The sequence below is a fragment of the Dipodomys merriami genome, unplaced genomic scaffold, assembly GCF_024711535.1.
Source record: "Dipodomys merriami isolate MVZ:Mamm:240054 unplaced genomic scaffold, mDipMer1.0.p SCAF_4, whole genome shotgun sequence".
Lineage (NCBI taxonomy): Eukaryota > Metazoa > Chordata > Mammalia > Rodentia > Heteromyidae > Dipodomys > Dipodomys merriami.
This window is the reverse complement of record NW_027205603.1, coordinates 31,343,388-31,364,597: the sequence shown is the minus strand read 5'-3', so window position 1 is coordinate 31,364,597 and position 21,210 is coordinate 31,343,388. Positions and strand designations below refer to the sequence as shown.

Sequence of the window (21,210 nt, the reverse complement as noted above, 5' to 3'; positions counted from 1 at the left end):
GAGAAGATCAAACTCAAGGCAAGCTTTTAGCAAGTAACTTAACTTTTTTTTTGTTGGTTGTGGAGCTTGAACTCTGGGCTTGGGTGCTATCCCTGTGCTCTTCAGCTCAAGGTGAGCGCTCTACCGCTTAAGCCACAGCACCTCTTCTGGTTTTCTAGTGGTTTATTGGAGAAAAGAGTCCACGGACTCTTCTGCCTGTGCTGGCTTTGAACTGTGAACCTCAGATCTCAGCCTCCTCAGTAGCTAGGATTACAGGCGTGAGCCACCGGCGCCTGGCTCTGTAACTAAACTTTTTAATGTCATTATTAATTGATCTGTAGAACAATGTAGGTTAAGAAATGTAACCTTTGTTTTGCCGATAAAGGAATTGACAGTTGGAGGGGCTAACCAATATACAATGATTACACACTAGAAAACCACCATAGGCTCACTGTGATTCATTGAGAATCATCTCGCACACACCTGTCTTAATTCTGAGTACAAGCAGTATAAGAGGAATGACAAAAGTGTACTTAGAACTTTAAAAGTGTTTTGAAGAAATGGAAGTACTAAGAGTACATATTTGGGGATAGTTTGAAGTGAGAAAAGTGAATACAGGGACACTGGTTAAAGAGATTACTTCAGTGAGAGACAGTGTTCTTCAAATTAGGATTGTATTTATAGGAAAGATATGGTAAAGAGAAAAATAGTTGCATTAGAAAGGGGTCTTTTAAAAAAAGATAAGCACTTTTGGCTGGAGGTGTAGCCCAGTGATAGTGTTTGCTTATAATGTGTGAAGCCCATCCCCAGCACCCCCACCCCACCTCTGAAAAAAAAAAAAAACTAAATAAAAATAAAAAGGGAGGTGTGTGGTAATGACAGGATGGAGGGTTAGATTATGAGGGTCATTTTAGACTTGTGTTAGAGATGTCTTTGGTGTGTCCAAGGGGAGATGTTAAGGAGGTAGTTGAATATATATGAGTAAGGCTGTCAAGAGACTTCTAAATTGGAAGTACAATTTAGTAGTCATCTGTGTTGCCATGTTAATGGAAACTGGTTTGGACAGGATTGTGTAGGGAGAGCATATAAAGGATAGGGGAAAATCAATGCCTGGGACCAAGGAAGGATAATGAAGACTAAAAGCATCATTTACCAAGAATAATAGCAGTCAGTGTTTATTCAACGCTCACTTAGTATTAAGGACTATACTCAGTTTTACTCTCATACCTACTTTGAACACAGGAAATCTATAATTAATCTCTTCATCATAGTTCTGTACTATATCATTGGCCATCTTTGTGAAAGCTTTCTTGGTAACATGATGTGGAGGAAGCAAAATTGAAAATGGGGAAAGGTAAGGAATGGAAACATGTAAAAGTAAGTCCTTTAAGAAATTTGACTTCTAAGGAAGTTGGCAATGGTGTTAAATTAAGGGAAGATAGTTTTTGTTTTGTGCATGTGTGTGGTACGTGGTATTTATTTTTAAGATAATAAGACAGTAGAGTATGTTCATTTGCTATAGGCAGTCCAGGCAAGAATGTCCATAAGACTCTTATCTCCAGTTAACTACCAGAAAACCAGAAGTGTCACTGTGGCTCAAGTGGTAGAGTGCTAGCCTTAAGTGAAATAGCTTAGGAACAACATTCAGGCCCTGGGTTCAAACCCCCATGATTGACAAAAATAAAAAAAGCCAGGAGCTGGTGGCTCGCACCTGTAATCCTACAGGAGGCTAAGATCTGAGGATCAAAGTTTGAAGCCAGCCTGGGCAGAAAAGTCCCTGTGAGACTCTTTTTTTTTTTTTAATTTAATTTAATTTTATTTGTGAACATACTGTACAGAGGAGTTACAATTACATGGGCAGGATAATGCGTACATTTCTTACCAAGCATTGCAGCCTCCTCCTGTGTTTACCCTTCACATCCCTTCCCAGCCTCCCCCCTCCCCCCCAATCCTAATCCTAATCCTCCCCCCCCCCCCCCCCCCCCCCCCCCGTGAGACTCTTATCTCCAATAAACTACTCAAAAACCAAAGTGGAGCTGTGGCTCAAAGTGGTATAGAGTGCTAGTCTTGAGAAATAGAGCTCAGGGACAATGCCCAGGCCCTGAGTTAAGCCCCACAACAACAACAACAAAAGTAAATAAAATATTTAAATAACCTTAGTATTCAGTAAGTGATTATTGAGCCTTGGCATGGCTTTGCTTGGATTTTGCCTACCATGTGCATGAAACATTTTTCATTTGCAAAATTATAGGCTTCTCTACCTGGCCTCATACTTAACAATGCCTTCTCTAGGCTGTGCTTCCTTTCCTCTTCGAACCTGGACCTAACATTCTTCATGTTTTTTTCTTATTTCATGTATTCTCCCTACTTTCCAACTCATATGTGAGATTATTTGCTCCAATCCCGCAGAATTGTTGATCTATAGTTAAATTAGGAATAAGAGAATCAAACTGACTTGAAGTACTTATATGCATTTCTTCTGGCTTTTAAACTGCTTAGGAATATTTACATTAAATAAAAGAGAAAATGCATTTAGCCTGGAAAGTCTGAGTAGGTAGAACTAAAGCAACCACAAATCTTGGAATTCTAACATAGTCCAAGGTAGCTGTCCTGTATGCCGTGACTGTGACTCTATGATCTTGTTCATGGCAGGCAAAGAGAAGAGATTTAAAACTTGATCTCAGTCTTAGCCAAGATGTGCATCCACATTTTGTCATATTTCACATTTTCTGTCCACATTTCATTATCTAGATCCTTTGTCATGTGTCTCTGACTGCAAAGAAGATAGGGACTATAATTTACCATATGCCCAGAAAGGAAAAGAAAACTGGATTTGTGAGCTATAGATATGTTTAGATAGGAGACAAGTTAAAAAAAGAGAGATCCAAGCCAGGCACCAATGACTCACACTTGTAATCCTAGCTACTCAGGAGGCTGAGATCTGAGGATCATAATTCAAGGCCAGCCAGGGCAGGAAAGTCCATGAGACTTTTATCTCCAATAAACCACCAGAAAACTGGAAATGGCACTGTGGTTTAGGTGGTAGAGTGCTTGCCTTCAGCTGAAGAACAGCTCAGAGATAGTGCCCAGGCCCAGAGTTCAAGCCCCATGACCTACAAAAAGTGGGGCGGGCACTCACTTGGTATGCTTACAAATTAAGAAAAGCCTAAGGAACGTTTAGACAGTTGGCCATACATAGATCCAACATGCGGCGTAATATATGAGTAGAGCTTAAGCTCAATTTGCAGTTTTCTGATTTCTAGAAGCTTTTCATGTTACCCCGCAAAAATCATAGGTTCTCTATAAGCCTCATTTTTCATTCCTCCCACTGGGCTTCTTTGGGAATGGGCAAGGCAGCATAAAGGTGGTGATTGGTTGAGGCTATTGTCTATAAGTAGATGTAATGCAAGCTTTTTGTAAGGTTGCAGTTGATTTCTCACACTGCCTTTCCTTGTTGAAGTCTTTGAAAGATAAATAGGCAGTAAGCATAAGGAAAGCAGAGTAAACAATAGAAGATTATGAAGAAGAAATGAAAAAAAGTACTGCAGCTAGAATAAGAGCCTCAGTCAAGAAATGTTTATTAGCCAAGTGCTGGTGATTCAAGTCTGTCATCTGAACTACTCAAGAAATTGAGACAGAGGGTTGAAGTCAGCTCAGACAGAAAAGTCCACAAGATTCCACCTCCAAAATCAACCAGCAAAAACTGGGCTGGAGGTTTGGTTCAAGTGGTAAGCTGCCAGCTGAGCAAGAAAGCCTGAGGGAAGGGGGTGGGGGAGAGATTTTCACTGAACATCTACTTTGGTATAGACAGTGGGAATGAGGATTACAGTAATGAAGCAAATGAAGAAAATTTTCAGAAATAAAACTCTTTTGGAGAACTGATCATTTTAGATACTACAGGCTTTGAGAAAGAAAACATATGGGAAGAACATCTGGAAATCTTACTTTACCCTTGGTAGTCAGAGAAGGCCATATATGAGATGCTGTCATTTGAACTAAGATCTGGATGATACGAAGTAGCCCACGATATAGAAACCTGGGGGATATGTATGTGAGAAGGGTATAAAAAGTACAAATGCCTCTGAAGCCAGTGGTTAAGTCTGGAGTGCAGAAAATAAGTTTGCATGTGGAGAGAGGTACTGAATAGTTGTTCCTGGCTTCAGATCATCTGTTGATCCTGATCATGATGATAAGGAGTCTGGATTTTATCTGCATAATGAGAACCATTGGAATATTTAACTTGGAGTGACATGGTCAGCTTTAAGAAGAGTCAGATTGCTTGCTTAAGAAGGGAAGCTCTGGAAAGCTAGAAATTTTTCTTTGGTTCATTGATGTATTTTAGTGCCCAAAGGAGTTCAGTGTATGGTAGTTATAAAATAACTGTTGAATGAATGAGTCAGTGATTCAGTACACTGTTGAAGGCTAAGAATTCATATTAGATTATAATAGCTTAAACTAGCCTTTTTTTTCCCCAGAATGTTGTGCATATGTACTTAAAACTGGGAAGTAGATTTTTCAGGACTTACTCATTTCATATGCATTGTTAGTTAAAAAGGGTTAATTTAAAAAGGTTTTGAATTTAGTGTATACCACAAAGGCTGTGTATACTGGTGGACCATGGATTTTTTATTGGTAGATGGTAGTAGTAAAAGAAGTTGCACAAAAGCAGGTTGTGTAATTGAGTTAATGTTCTTGTCTTTCTTCTTGATTCTCAGTGATCTTATTCAAATAAAGTTCTACAATGTGTTGATGGGATATTGTTATTTTTGTAACCTATACTGCACAAGATTAATGAAATGCTTCAACTTTTCTGAGACTCATTCATTATTTTATCTGTTTCTTTTGATGTTATTACTGAATTCATTCAGTATATATATGTATCTTATTCTGATTCTGAACTAATATGCTACAAGATTAAGTCTTGATGTCTGCATATTTTTACCTTACTTAAAAATATTTTGACTTTTGTATTTTTGCTATATTATGTAAGTTTTGGAGTGGCTTTTCCAATTTCTGAGAAGTGAAAAAAAAAACCTAAGAGTATTTTGATTAGAGTTGCAATAACTTTGTAGTTTATTATGGGAAAATTGACATTTTTTGTCTTTATATTAAAATTAAGCTTTCCTTTTATGTAGGTTTGTGTAAGTGCCTTATAAAGAGGTTTTATTTTGTCCATATGTCTTGCATAAACTTTATTTCCAGATAGTTTATTTTTGTTATTAGCTTACATGGTTTTCTTTTCTCATTTTTGGTGCCTGCCCTAGAGCTTGAACTCAGGATTTGAGCACTGTTCCTGTGTTGTTTTGTTTTATATTTTTGTTTTTGTTTTTTGTGGGGGGTTGTTTTTATTTTTAATTTTTGCTTAAGACTAGTATACTACCACTTGAGCCACAGCTTTACTTTTGACCTTTGTTGTACTTAATTGGAGATAGAAGTCTCACAGGCTTTCCTGCCCAGGCTAGCTTCCAACTATGAGCCATAGATCCTCTTAGCCTCATGAATATCTGGGATTACAAGCATGAGCCACTGGCACCCAGCACATGATTTTCTGTTTTGAAAATTAAAAATTTGCTACTGATATGTACAAATGCAATTAATATCTTAACTAGAAATTTTATTATATAATTATAAATTGTTTAAATTTTTATTCAGGTTCTTTGTATTTTCTCATTGCTCAGGTACTCAGCTGCACATTATGGTTTTATTCCATCTATTTGATTTTATTTATGGTTTTATTTCATTTTATTTATCTTTTTTGTACCTCCCCACATCCTTCTACCTCCTTCCAGCTTGCTACAATCATTAGGACCCTCTGCATATTTATAATAGATGCTATGATAGGAAGCAGATGGCTCTGTATTGTGGCCTACAAGGTCCTTCACCATCTGGATTCCATTACTCCTCTGACCTCTGTCCTGTGTCTTTCTCATTAACTGCCTCTCTGCTGCTTGCCTCTTTGCTGCCTAGGGAACATACCAGGCATACTCCTATCATAGGGTCTACAGTTGTTACTCTGTGAGCTAGAATGCCAGAATTCATGCCAGGCTCCTTTTCTACAAGAGCTTCCTTAGATACCCTCTCTTTTTTTTCTTTATTTATTGTTGGTGTTTTGACAGAGGGTCTCTGTTTAGCCCAGGCTTACTTCATAATCCTACCTTTAGCTTCCCGGATAATGGGATTACAGGTGATGGAATTACACCATCTTGTCTGGCTGTTGCTTTCTTCTTTGTCTTCTTGTTCCTCCTCTTTCTTCTCTTCTTTATTGTAGGAAAAGTCAATATATCATATAATTTGCTGCCTATAATTTAGTAATTTTTACTAGATTTGACAAATCACACAACTGTCATCATTGGTAAGTTTTAGAATACTTCATCACTTTAGTAATATCCTTGTGCCCACCCACTCACTATTAATCTTTCTTATTAATCCTTTCCCCAGACAGCTACTAATCTGCTATCTGCCTTTATTTCAGTACCTACTTTTGTCATTAGTAGAATCATATAGTAAGTATTTAGTATCTTTTTAATATTTTTTATTGTAAAAATATTGTACAGAGGGGGTACAGTTACATGAGTAAGGTAATGAGTACATTTCCTATCAAGCATTGTTACCTCCTTTGTTTTTCCCCTACTATCCCTTCCCTCCCCACCTCCCCACTTCTCCAGCGTCTCCTTCCCTCCCTCCCACAAGTTGTAAAGTTCATTTTCAACATAGTGTCTTGTACATCTCATGGTTAAAATGGGTCAATCTGTATCCCTATTTAAGCAGTTTGTTTTTTCCCTTCTCCTCCCCAAATTAGAAAAATGTGTATATAAGATGCAGGGCACCGAAATCAAATACAGTGAAAACAGGGTTGATACCATGGGGAAAGAACATACAAAGGAAACAGAAAAATCACAAAGTACCTCATAAGTACGTTAAAAACAATAGCAAGAAAAAAATTACTTATGTCCCTGTCTTGGAGTTCATTTCAGTTAACATGTTATATTAAGTGAAGTAAGCCAGGCCCAAAGAAACATAGGTCCATGGTTTCCCTTATTTGCAGTAACTAGTATATGTCTAGGACAAGCAGAAAAGGTCAAAAGCTTTGTACATATGACCATATAAGTATTTAGTATCTTGTACCTGACTTCTTTTAGAAAGCAGAGGTTCATCAGTGTTCCTTCAGGACTCAGTACTTCATCTCTACTCATTTCAGTCCTTCATTTATGGCTGAATGACCTAATGGATATATCATAATATAGTTACCATTTATCAATTAATGGATATTTAATGGATATATCATAATATAGTTATCCATTTATCAGTTAATGGACATTTACTTATATAGTTATCAGTCAATAAATAGTTACTGAGTTAACAAGCTCTTCAGTGACCAGTTGAAATCTTCCAGTTATTGCTAGTAACTGCTGAGTTTTATGCTCTTAGTGCCTTTTTACTAGTGTGTTCTTAGTGCTGTAATCACTCTGGCACAGTATGGCATCGTGCAGTATTACAAAAGACCTAGGGGCTGGGAAGGTGGCTCAGTGGTACAGTGCTTGCTTCGCATACATGAGGCCCTGGGCTCAATTCCTCAGCACCACATAAACAAACAGAAAAAGCGAGAAGTGGCACTGTGGTTCAAGTGGTAGAGCGCTTACCTTGAGCTGAGGAGCTGAGAGACAGCACCCAGGCTCAGAATTCAAGACCCAGGACCAACAAAAAGAAAAAATAAAAGAAGAAAAACCTAGAAAAAGATCTTGTCAGAAAGTAAAAGACGCCAACAGCTTTCTTCCTTCAAATGTTAGCCCTTAACTGAAATCTTTTGGGGAGCATTTTTCTTATGTGTGTATCTTATAATTAAAGAAAAAAGAAAATCTTTTAATGGAGCCAGTATTTGAAATAGGATTGACAGGTTTTTGTTTTGTTTTGTTTTGTTTTGTCAGTCCTGGGGCTTGAACTCTGGGCTTGGGTGCTGTCCCTGCGCTCTTCAGCTCAAGGCAAACGCTCTACTGCTCTACTCCACAGCGCCACTTCCGGTTTGCTAGTGGTTTATTGGAGATAGAATCTCACAGACTTTCCTGCCGGGGCTGGTTTTGAACTGTGATCCTCAGATCTCAGCCTCCTGAGTAGCTAGGATTACAGGTGTGAGCCACTGGTGCCCGTCTTGACAGGTTTTTATTAACTATTAAAATGTAATAAATTATTAGATTTGCTACACTGGGTATATCCTAATTTCTAAAGGTAAATTGAGTTCTAAACACTTTGAAAACTCATTAACTTACAAATGAGACTATGTACCAATAAGCTTACTACTTAGCAGTGTTCTGTACAAAAGACAGAACAGGGACATACTTGACAATGTCAAGACATGTTTGGTTGTCAAAACTAAGGGATGGGGCAAGGCATAGTAGGACACATTTATAATTCCAGTTACTTAAGAGACAGAGATTCCTAGTTATTCAGGAGGCTGAGATCTGAGTGAGGATCGTGATTCAAAGCCATCCTGGGCAAGAATAGGTTCTTAGTGACAATTATCTCCAATAAACCATTGAGAAAAAGCCAAAGTGATGCTGTGGCTCAAATGGTGGAAAAAACAAAAAACAAAAAAACAAAGATTGGAGGATTGAGGTCCATAGCTGGCCTCTGGGCAAAAATAATGAGACCTTATCTGCCTAGCAAGCACAAGGTGTACAGTCCAAAACTCCAGCACCCCGCAAAGTTCTTTAAAAAAATTAGGGATGGTGCTGTTAGTATCTATTAGATTCTATTATTTAGCCAGGAATGCTTTTAAACATTCTTCAGTGCACAAGATACCTCCACAATAAATTACCCAGTTGAAATTGTCCATTATATCAAGGTTGAGAAGTAACTCAGTTTTTTGGTTTTTTGTTTTTGTTACTGTTTTTTGTCGGTTGTGGGGCCTGAACTCTGGGCCTGTGTGCTGTCCCTCAACTCTTCAGATCAAGGCTGGTGCTCTACCACTTGAGCCACAGCACCACTTCCGGCTTTTTCTGCTTATGTGGTGCTGAGGAATCGAACCCAGGGCCTCATGCATGCAAGGCAAGCACTTTACCACTGAGCCACCTTCTCAGCCCTGTAACTCAGTTTAAAGAAATCTAATGTATGCATTCTTTTGTCCTTTTTTATTTTTTTTTTTTTTTGCCAGTTGTGGGGCCTGAACTCTAGGCCTAGGCACTGTCCCTCAGCTCTTCAGCTCAAGGCTAGAGCTCTACCACTTGAGCCACAGTGCCACTTCTGCCTTTTTCTATTTATGTGGTGCTGAGGAATCGAACCCAGGGCCTCATGCATGCAAGGCAAGCACTCTACCACTGAGCCACCTTCCCAGCCCCTAATGAATGCATTCTTAATAGAATGTATATATATATTCATATACTCTACACTTTTACATATCCATAAACCATTTATTTTGTCTTTATTTTGTCTCCTGCTATATAAAACAAAAAATTTGACTTTACCTCATTATCCTGTGAAATGTCCTTGCTGTATAGTTAAACGATACCATTTTTATATCTATTTGATTGCTTATGTCAACTTTGTATTTTATAATATAGCTTATTATAACCTTCAATTTTCTAGATTTGCTTTTCCTTATGTGCTAAAGGTATAATCACTTTCCTAGAGCATTTTTTCCCTTTACCATTTGTAATTTTCTATTTTTAAGTTACATTGCTTTTTGTAAAGTACATGTCGCTTTGCTCCTTTTAAGACTTCTTTGAATCTCTTAACTACAGTTATATTCAGTATTCCAAAACAGTAACTATTTTCATATTTTAGAACCTTAAATATTTTATTTTGCTTGTTTTTAATTTTTTGTTTTTATTTGTTTGGAGACAGGGTCTTGCTATATAGCCTGCTGACGTGGAGCTTGTGCTCTGCCTGCCTCCGCCTCTAAAGTGTCAGGATTAGAGGTGGTGCTGCCACCACGCCCAACCTTTATATATATATATATATTTTTTTTTCCTCAATAAACCACCACTAAGCTTTAAATTCCTTCCTTCTTTGATGCTCAGTTTCATTTTGTCTGCATTTGAATTCTCTCTATTAAGCAAAAAATTGAACTTGAATATTGACGGAAAGTATTTAAAGACAAATGCCACTGTAATTTTATTTTTATATATTTTTATTTTACAGTGAGTGCCCTGAAATAAAATTAAGAATTTGTTTCTGTTATTTCTGGCTAACATTTCTTCTTTCATATTTTCTATTTTTCTCATTTTTCAACTGTTCACAATTTTTGGTGCAGATAAACACTGAGGAACATGTGGATGCAACTGATAAGGAGGTTATCTTATGGGATCATAAGATTCCTGAGGATATCCTGAAGGAAATAACTACTCCTAAAGAGGTACCAGCTGAGAGTGTTACTGTCTGGATTGATCCACTTGATGCTACACAGGAATATACAGGTAATATACACTATATGCATGTATATATTTATATATATATATATATATATATGAGACAAGTATACTAGTAATATGCACTATATACTATATATAGTGCATATTACTAGTATACTTTATATAATGTATATAGAGAGAGTGATTTGGCTAAACTGAGATTTTTTTCCAGTTAGATTTTAAGACAGGAAAGCTAGGTTGGCCAGGAGTAAGTGGCTCATGCCTGTAAACCTAGCTACTCAGGAGGCTGAGATCTGAGGATCATGGTTCAAAGCCAGCCTAGGCAGGAAATTCCGTGAGACTCTTATCTCCAGTAAGCCACTCAGAAACCAGAAACCCGGAAGTGGCACTGTGGCTCAAGTGGTAGAGCGCTCACCTTGAGCTGAAGAGTTCAAGCCCCATGACTAACAAAAAAACAAAAAACAACTATTGGACCTGGATTGAGATTTGAACCTTGTTTTGTTTGCCCCAAAATATAGTGACAGTAGCTCAGAATCAGTAAAGGAACATCTTTTTTTTTTTTTGTCTGTCATGGGGTTTAAACTCAGGGCCTGGGCGTTGTCACTGAGTTATTTTTCTCAAAGCTAGGCTCTACCACTTTAAGCCTATATATATGTATGTGTTTGTGTATATGTGTGTGTGTGTGTGTGTGTGTGTGTGTGTGTGTGTGTGTGTGTGTAAATTATCCATATAATATATGAAATTACAATATTTTACATGAATAGCTAATAGGAATAAGTTTTTTTTACAAGAAGTTTTTTTAAACTGAACTAGATTGATCACATAACATTTAGTGAGTGCATCTCTACATGATGAATGTTGTACCTGCCTAACTTGATTTTTAAATTAAATCATAAAATTAAAAGTTATTTTGATGTATAAGCATGAATAATGTGTTTTATTGTCTGTATTGTGTATGTAGATGAAAAAACTGAATTTAAGTAATTTGACCAACAATATATAACTAATAAAACTGTGGGTTAAGGATGTAACCCAAATGATCTCTGTTTAGTCCCTGAATCTGGCTCTCATCCCTGGACTCTGTTTGCTTTTTGAAGATTGTTATCTTTGAAAAGCATTTCTTTTGTATGAATTTATAATAAAGTGACATATATCTTGAATTTATGTTCAGTACTTAGATAATTATGTGTATGTGTTTTTTCACAGAGGATCTTCGAAAGTATGTCACCACTATGGTGTGCGTGGCTGTAAATGGTAAACCTGTTCTAGGAGTTATTCATAAGCCATTTTCTGAATATACAGGTATGACATGTATGAAAGTTTTCAAGAGTAATGTTACTGAACTGTTGAACTATTTGCCATCATGTTAGAATCTCACCAATTAGAATCTCAGCAATTATTGAAGATTGTCCCCTACTTTTTCATACCACTTCATTGGATACAGTGAATATTTTATAGTTGGTACTGATAATACATGACAAAATATGGCTTCCCAAACAATTTTTATTCCCAAGGATGTCTGGGCCCATCAGTGAGAGTTATTTTGGACATAAGAGTGTATGGAAGATCATGCATTTGAGCTCTTGTAACCTTGCTAGCATCAGCAAATACACAGACAATATTCTGCTATCACTATAGACATATACTAGCTATTAGTTAGCCAGAGAGGCTAGCTGTGGTCTTCCAGGTAGCAGTAATAGTACTGGTTGCAAGTTGAACATGACCACACTGGTTCTCAATACAAGAGTGGTATTGGCCTCAGCGTCGTTGCTGACATCCTAAAGGGAATTGTCATAAATTCAGTTAGTAACTCTCATCAGCAACACAGGGCAAAGGTTATGGATCTTTGACTCTATTCTTACCTGAGATAACAAGATTCTTATGGTAACAATTGCGCTGTACCAAGAGCAAATTATACTGGATTACATAAAGTCCTTAAATTTAGGTCTACTTTATAGTAGCCTAGGGCTACTGTAATGAAAAACCATAAACTGTATCTTGAAGAATAGCATTGTAGTTCTTACAGTACTAAAGGATAGAAGTCCAAAGTCAAGGTGTTGGCAGAGACATTGCCTGTAAAGCACTGTACTTTCATGTTTTTCTCTTAGTGTTTGGTAGTTTGTCAGAAATCCATAGAATTCTTGCCTTATAAATACATAACTCCAACCTGTGTTTCCTTTATCGTATAGCCCTCTTTGTGTATGTCTGTGTTTCTTCTCCTCTCCTAATAATTAAACCAGTCCTGTTGGACTAAGGGAATATAAGTCAGTGTGGCCTCATCTAACTTGTTATGTCTCAGCGATTCTATTTCCAGGTAATTACAGATTCTGAGGTGCTAGAGGTTAGAACTCCATTATACTATCAGGGGAACACGATTCAACCTATAATAACGTACAAACTTTGGTGTCATGAGATTATATTTAAGAGTAGGACTTTAACCCCGGTTTTCACTGTATTTGATGTTGGTATAATTTGTGGAGGGGAAGGGAAAAAACAAATTGTTTAAATAGGGATATAGGTGGACCCGTTGCAACAATGAGGTGTACAAGATGTTATGTCAAAAAACAAACTTTACAACTTTGGCCAATGGGAGGTGGGGGGGAGGACAAAGGAGGAGACCACAACAATGCTTGATAAGAAATGTACTCATTACCTTGCTCATGTAATTGTAACCGCTCTGTATACGGTATTTTCACAATAAATAAAAAAAAATTAAGAAAAAAAGAGTAGGACTTTAAACCAGTGATCTTGTCTGTATAAGAAATAGAATGTACACACACATTGGTTAACATCGTATGAAGTTAAGAGACAGACACCAGAGTAAAGCCTTGAAGAAGCTAAGGATTGTCTGCTACCAAAAGGAAGAGAGGAAAGGGTATAGAACAGATTTACCCTCAGAGCCTCTAGGAATTAGGAACTAACCCTATTCATTAACATCTTGGTTTTAGATTTTTAGATAAACTTCTTTTGTTGCAAGCTACTGAGTTTATGGACATCTTACACTGCTGTCCCAAGAGTATGTAACTGATTATATTGGAGTTATTTATTCACATTGCCAAATGACCAGGATCCCAAATTTTAGCTGCGCTGAGACAGGCTAACATGTTATTTGAGTGTTGGCTCTGTATTTCAGAATCATACTTACTTTGTCCTATCTGTCTTTATCTCTTTTCATAATTTAGATAGTTCTCAGAGATATCAGCTATTAAAGGTTTGTGGCATTAGTGTTCTGATATTCCTTAAGATACTAATTGTACATCTTACCTGTAATGCTCATTGAATTTGTTAGGATACAATTTAAGCTGTTAATTTAGGCTGAAGTGATATTTGTAAAAATGTGTAGGAGTTGAACAAAATAGTTTTATTTCTCTCTTCTGTGAACACTGGCCTGTCCCTCCTGCTGCTTTTGCTCCCTGTGTTAGCAAGATTCTCTGGGAGTGCGTGCGTGTGTGCGTGTAAGAGTTTTGTTACAAGGAAAGCTAAGTAAGAAATGCAGTGGCTATCCAAGTGGCTATCCAAGGACAATGAAGAAATGGCTATCAAGTACAACTTACACTGTGTACTTAGTACACAGGAAATAGACTCAAATTTAATACATTCCTTCAGAGCATTCAGTTAAATTAATGACAGAGGCAATGCCAGGAATTTTATGCAAATCAGTAATAGATCATTACATATATATTTGTTTTGACTATATAAGCCTTAACAATTGTTTAATAACAATTTGTAATTAATGTTATTTTATTTGAACTTTTTGATAAGTACATGATAAAGAAAGACTTCATTTTTTATATGTTATAGATAAGAAAATGGTTTTAACCTTTTATGAAAACCATGTAGATCAAAATATTTCTGGAAGAACTAACACTTGATTAGTAGCAATTACTTAGGCTGCAGCAGCAACTGCTGCTGCTGCTTCCTCCTTCTCTTCCTTCTCGTTTTCCTTCTTTGTCCTCTTTGCCTTCTCTTCCTCCTTCTCTTCCTCTTCTTTCTTCTTTCTTCTTATTGGCCAGTCCTGGAGCTTTAACTCAGGACCTGGCTATTGTTGCTGGGCTTTTTTTGTGCATGGCTAATGCTTTCTCACTTGAGGAACAGCTCCACTTCTGGCTTTTTTTTTTTTTTTTTTTTTTTTTTTTGATAGTTTCTTGGAGGTAAGAGTTTCACAGGCTTTCCTGTCCAGCCTGGCTGCAATTCTCAAATCTCAGCCTCCTGAGTAGCTACAATTATAGGTGTGAACTCCTGATGCCAAGCTATTTAGTATTTTTATAGTTTATAAAAGTAAATTGAAAAACATTTTATAGTCTAAAAATAACTGGAAGGGATATAAAATGGAGGTTTTCATGACTCTTAAAAACAAACAAGTTTATATTTGTTAAGCACAGAGTTTGAGTCTTTGAAACCATTCTTTTGATACTAACCCATGTCAGATGGCATTGCACATAAATCTGATTACAGTGGCTCAACAAATAAGGGCGTTTTCTCACCTAACAGGAGGACCAAAACCACAGATAAGAAACAACTCCTCTCGTTGCTTTTTTTTTTTCTTCAGTAGGTTTTTTTGTTATTTGTATACTCACAAGGTAAGTCTGCCCTTTCCTGGTTCTTTTCCTCAAGAAGGGGAAACAAGAGGAACAATCCTGAATAATGTTTGTGTTAGAGAAAGATAACATTAAGCTCTATTCATTAAATCTCTGCTCTGTTTCATTGAATGAATGTCAAATATTACCCTTAGCTAGAAGCAGAGCTGATTTCACAAAGAAAATTGGAACCTCAATAAAGGAAACAAGGAAGAAAGTGATACTAGATAAGCAAATAGATTTACATTTTGGATTTTGGTTTCCCTATCTATTTTAGGGGAAAGAATAGAGATAAGTGGCCATTTTCAAACCTTCATTGCACAGGCTTCATTTGCCAAAGGCTTACCCAAATAAGCCAAAAGTCTAACAAGAACAGATAAGTGTCTTTATGAACTAACAATAGAATGCCACATTCTTGTATGATACAGCTTACAAGTCCAATGTGCTGAAGCATAATAGCACATGCCAGTCATCAGGTTTGCTGAAAGAATCCAAACTTCATAGGTACCTATGGACCTCTGACCTCCCATTCCTGGAGGAAGGTTTACTCTGTGGCTTTTGTTGGGAATGTTACTGTTGATCTTGGCAGGGTAGTAATACTGAATAAAGTATTCAGTATTTATCATATTTAGCTATTCTTGGCTATAATGAGAACTACAGATTGCTGGCAACAGTTATAATAGAGTTGATTAAAATTCTTACCACATAGTCTGGGACTCTGGGCTTCATCTTCAGCACCACAAAAATATTCTTATCACCTGATTATAATTCCTTGAGTTTGAAATCCCTAGAAACAAGAAATACTTGAATAATATTTTAGAGAAGTAATATGTAAATACTTAAGTAATTGTACATTCACTCAGTAGAAATATGTAGCTATTAAAAATAAATTACATTGTCGAAAATACCAACCATTTTTTTATTTCTTGCTGTGCTTTTTTTAAAGCATATCTTGCTCGTAAATAAATGCATTCTAAAAACAAAACAACGCATTCTAACCTTTCCACTGTTACTTCCTAGTAGTCATTTATGTTTAAGCATCTATTATTCTTTAAAAAATACGTGTTCCATAAGGGACACCCTTATATAGGTTTTTTTCTTAATAGGATTTAACATTTATATAGGATTTAACATCACTGAATTCGAAAATTTTTACCTAGATTTTTATCTCTAGTGTCAACAGATATGCTGTTTTTATCCATTTACACAATGCTGACCTCTAGCGGTAGAGTATTATAAGTTCACTCTTTGTGAAAATGGTTGAACATTTGTGAAAGAATTGAATTTTTTTACTTCTTGTATGTGTTTGGCTGGTTACTTTAAACTCTGCTATCCAGCCAATCACATTTAACTGATACCCTTCAACTCTGTAGTCAGCTGTGAGAGTACATTTACACACCTTTATTTTCATTCTCTTATTCTTTGGTGTACTTTTAGATTGTCATATTCATGCTAGGCTAGCTAACAATGCATTTATGAAGAGTTTTACAATCATCTCTTGGTTAGGTGCTCTTCACAAATTACTTCAGAAGAGCTGGCCCATGAGTGCAGTATTAATTGAAAAGTACACTGTAAAAACCATTTTCCATAGCATTGCTATTTGAAAGTTTGACTACTTATAGTAGCATCAGGGAGCTTCAATAACAAGTTGAGTGGTGTAAAACAATAGAAACTTACTCTGGAAGTTCCAGAGACCATAAGTTGATATTAAGAAAAAAAACAAGACAACAGGACTATACTTCTGCAGGCTTAGGAGGAATAGCCAACCTGCTTTATGGTGGCTATAGATAGTCTTGCCATTCCTAGGCTTTGTAACAAGCTGTACCACTTTACCCTGCCTGTTTTCATCTAGTTATCTTCTCTGTCTCCTCTCCTTAAAACCATCAATCTTTGGATTTAGGGCCAATCCTAATTCAGCATCACCTTAAACAATTACATTTGCAAGGACCCTAGTTACAAATGAGATCATATTCTGACAGTCCCAGATTGTCCAGGATTTTAGTAGAACTCTATTCAATTCATTATGCACTTTTTTTTTCTTGACTAAAGCATGTAGAAACTCTTGAACTGAATGTGGATCTTTATGAGTTGAATCTCACTGACTAAAAGACTCATTATACTCTTATTTTCTTTCCTTTGTAAGTGGCTTAATCTTTTTGCTTGGACTACATACAAAAGAACTTTATTTCTAAAAATCTAAGATTTAACTGATGTTTCAGAATCAGTACTCTGTGTAGATTCCAAGCTATTCAGTATGCTTATCAATAGAGATTTTTAGGACCTTAGCTATTTTAAGTACATTTTCTTAAATCATTTAGACAGATTTCTTGTACCAATTTATCCATCTTTAGATACTCAGTGTTGACTTTTACTAATATCCTTCTCTGTCCCTTTCCCTGGAGTTCATTTTATCTACTTAATTGGTTAAATTACTTTTGGGTTTCCAGTTGTTTGCTAAACTTTTGAACAATTCTGTTTTCTGTGCATTTTGTGATTTACTGATAGGTCTGCAATGATTTTGTCCCTTTTTTGTTTGTTGTTTCCTATGTGACATGACTTCATTTCACATCTTTTTATTGTCTGCCCAACTTTTCTGAATCATTACTTTTATTTTTTTAATTGGTATTTCTTTCATCTGTTGCTTGCTTTTGTTTCCGCTTAGGTTGTTAAATACTTTTCCTCTCTTTTATGAAATTTTCAAGAAGCTTGAAAAGTTATAATCTGCATTGTTTGTATATATGTGTATCTTCATATACACATGTACACACAAATACACATATGCAGTTTCATATTTCTTTTTCAAAGTTTGGGCCAGATACTGTGGGACTGATGAGCAAATAATGGCTAATTGGGAGTTTGATCATTCTCAGATTAGGAGCTTGCTTTTCTGTTAGTATAGGGAAGGCTTTATTATCAATTTTTGTTTTGTGTGTTTAATGTTTCAGGAAGTCTTTTCTTCGTGGGTTTTTTTTTCTTTTGGTCGGTTGTGGGATCTGAACTTTGGGACTGGGCACTGTCCCTCACTCTTCAGCTCAAGGTTACCACTTGAGCCATAGCACCATTTCTGGCTTTTTTTCTGCTTATGTGATGCTGAGGAATCTAACCCAGAGCCTCATGTATGCAAGGCAGTTTACTCTACCACTGAACAAATCACCTTCCCAACCCCAGGAGGTCTTTTCTTGAAGCCTTTCTTTAGCAATAATTTCTTCACCAAAGATGTCTTTTATGGTCATCCCTCCCCTTCCCTACAGCGTTCTCAGGATTATATTCTGGCTCTGTGTCTTCTCCAGGCCTTTTCTTCACAGTGCTTTGTTAAGTCAAATTGTAGGCCTGCTTTCACTAGTTTCCAATTTAAATAGGCCTTTTCTTCTCAAAAGGAATCCTAGCCCTTTTTTCTGAATTCTACCACCACTAAAAGTCTGTAGCCTCTTAGCATCTCTGTGAAGCTCCTGCTGTAATTCCCGCAGCATGGTCATATCCAGCTCTCTGCTGACTCCGCAGTCATTTTCTTGCTAGTTCATATATTTGTGTTTGTGACTTTCAGTGTTGTCCTACTTACTATCTATGTGCAGACTATTGGTATTTATATCTGCTTTCTTTGTGGCTGTGTATGGTTTTTAGAAGGTGACAGGAAAAGAGCTAAGAGGCTGCTATCATCCTTAAGGAATTTAGAAACCAAGACTGTCAATTTTTTTTTTTTTTTTTTCTGCAGCCAGGAGTAAGTTAATGATGCAGCTGCTTTTGTTGCTAGCCATGGTGGACTATATTTTACCATACAGTGAGTGAATGCTAGGACAATGATCTTAATTCTGAGTAAGGTTGCTCTCTTCCATAGTTTAATAGTTAGTGAGAAACATTTCCAAACCAAGAAAAACTTACCAAGCTATATCTGGGGTCTCCACCTTCACCCCTTTAAAATTCTGTTCTGGTTTGAAATCTAACTTGTTTTCTTTTTTATACTTCTTGACAAAACAGACAGGTGAACCTAACTAGCATACTTCTTTAACTATTTTCTGTTTATAAAGCCACGTAGGAAAGCTAATCAATATGTAAATAAATGAAATCATGAATACATTAGAAGTGGAAATACTTATAGGAGAAAAATATGCCTTAAAATTTGAAATATCCAAGGAAGTTATGCTTACATTATAGGCAAGGCTTCCCTAGAATAAGACTTTGAGTTGGCATCAGCAAGCAGGATATTTAGTAGGAGGTGGTTGGGATCAAATTTTTATAAAGGAGAAAAAGAACTTCATAGAGTAGGGAGAAGTTGGGTTGTGGTGCAGTCCCAGAAGAGGCTTAGCTGGTACCCCAGGGGAGCTCTGAAACACAGCCGTTCTCAAGTCAAATAATAGCCATTTTCTCTGACTGCCTGAGTACACTTTCCCTCCTTTTTAAAGCTTTGTCTTAATATATGACTGACCTTTTGGGGGGTGGGTGGTACTGAAGGTTTGAGCTTAGGACCTTGTGCTTGCCACGCCAGGTATTCTCTACTTGAGCTATCTCCCCACCTGTTTTTGCTTAAGTTACTTGTTAGATAGGGCCTTCTGCTTTTGCCTAGACTAAGGTCCTTCTATTTATACGTTGATGTAGCTGGATGGAAGTTGTCTACTCTACACCGAGATTATTGGTTGAGATGGAATCTTGTTGCCCAGACTGGCCTCAAACTTCAGTCCCCTTAATGAAAGGCCATGCTGCTTTGCTGTTAAAAATAAACTTTCAGCCAGGTTTTAGTAGTTCACTCCTGTAATCTTAGCTACTCATGAAACTGCGATCTGAGGATCATGATTCAAAACCAGCCTGGGCAGGAAAGTATGAAACTCCTATCTCCAACTAACCATCAGAAAAGCCAGAAGTAGAGCTGTGGTAGAGCACTAGCCTTGAGTACAAAAGCCAAGGGACACTGTCTAGGTCCTGAATTCAAGCCCCAGGAATAGCACAAACATAAATAAATGAATACATAAATAAACAACTTTCGTACTTAAAAAATATAAAAATTCTCTGGAAAAAAAATGTATAGAGTGACTTTTTTTTCAGTCCCTCCAAAGAGCATAGTGTATAGAGTAATATGTATAATACGTAAGTGGATTGAGGATAATGGGTTGAAAGTTAAAATCTTCAGTGCTATTAATGAGTGAATATTTGCTTTTTGTTCCCATTTGCTTTTCAGCTTGGGCAATGGTAGATGGTGGTTCAAATGTGAAAGCACGTTCTTCCTACAATGAGAAGATCCCACGAATCATCGTATCCCGTTCCCATTCTGGGATGGTCAAACAAGTTGCTCTTCAGACATTCGGAAACCAGACTACAATCATCCCAGCTGGTGGTGCTGGTATGCTTTTTGTTCTGTGTGATTTCAGAGAAATTTTCTAGACTTCACAAATCTGTCAGGAGACTGACAGAAGGCAGAAGGAATGAGCAGTGTTGACTCTCAGTTTCCTACTTCCTCTAGGGTAGTTTCATTGGCATTGGCCTTGCTAGAGAGAAACAAACACACCAGTTATTTCTCTTCCTCAATTACTGCAATGTAAATTCCCATCAATGTTTAGCTGTTGCTTTTTTTACGCTCTAACCTCAGAAGAATTGTTCTGTTAATTGATGATGTCAGGAAGATGAGGGAAGATCAAGGGTGCTTTCTATGGCAGGAGGATGCTCAGTGTTATCTGTCTGTTATTAGAAGAGCTATTCTGACTCACTTCTTTTTTGGGGGGGTGGGGTGTGGGTCCGGTCGTGGGGCCTGAACTCTGGGCCTGGGCGCTGTCCCTCAGCTCTTCAGCTCAAGGCTAGCACTCTACCACTTGAACCACAGCGCCACTTCCGGCTTTTTTCTTTTTGCTTATGTGGTGCTGAGAAATCGAACCCAGGGCCTCATGCATGCAAGGCAAGTGCTCTACCATTGAGCCACCTTCCCAGCCCACTTCTTTTTTTTTTTTTTTTTTTCTTTTGTAGGTTGTGGGGCTTGAACTCTGGGCTTGGGCACTGTCCCTGTGCTCTTCATCTCAAGGCGAGCGCTTTACCGCTTGAGCCACAGTGCCACTTCTGGTTTTCTAGTGGTTTATGGGAGATAAGCGTCTCATGGACTTTCCTGCCTGGGCTGACTTGAACTGCAATCCTCAGATCTCAGACTCCTGAGTAGCTAGGATTACAGGCATGAGCCACTGGCGCCCGGCTCTGACTCACTTCTAAGAGCCCTAACGTCTTCAGTCTTTGAACCTGTAGGATGAGAAAGAGTCAAGTATTTGGCAGTTCACTCAGTCTACTATATTCTTGTATTTCTTGATGATAGATCA

The 21,210-nt window shown here is 37.2% G+C and overlaps 1 protein-coding gene across 1 annotated transcript in view; it reads left to right on the top strand.

Annotated features, from left to right (window-relative positions):
- Positions 1 to 21,210, top strand: part of Bpnt2 (3'(2'), 5'-bisphosphate nucleotidase 2) — a 30,466-nt gene that overhangs the window by 4,004 nt on the left and 5,252 nt on the right. The window contains exons 2-4 of the mRNA XM_069990761.1: positions 10,226 to 10,388; positions 11,550 to 11,645; positions 20,091 to 20,252. Of these exons, the coding sequence (XP_069846862.1) occupies positions 10,226 to 10,388; positions 11,550 to 11,645; positions 20,091 to 20,252 (421 nt within the window). The remainder of the gene's footprint in view (positions 1 to 10,225; positions 10,389 to 11,549; positions 11,646 to 20,090; positions 20,253 to 21,210) is intronic.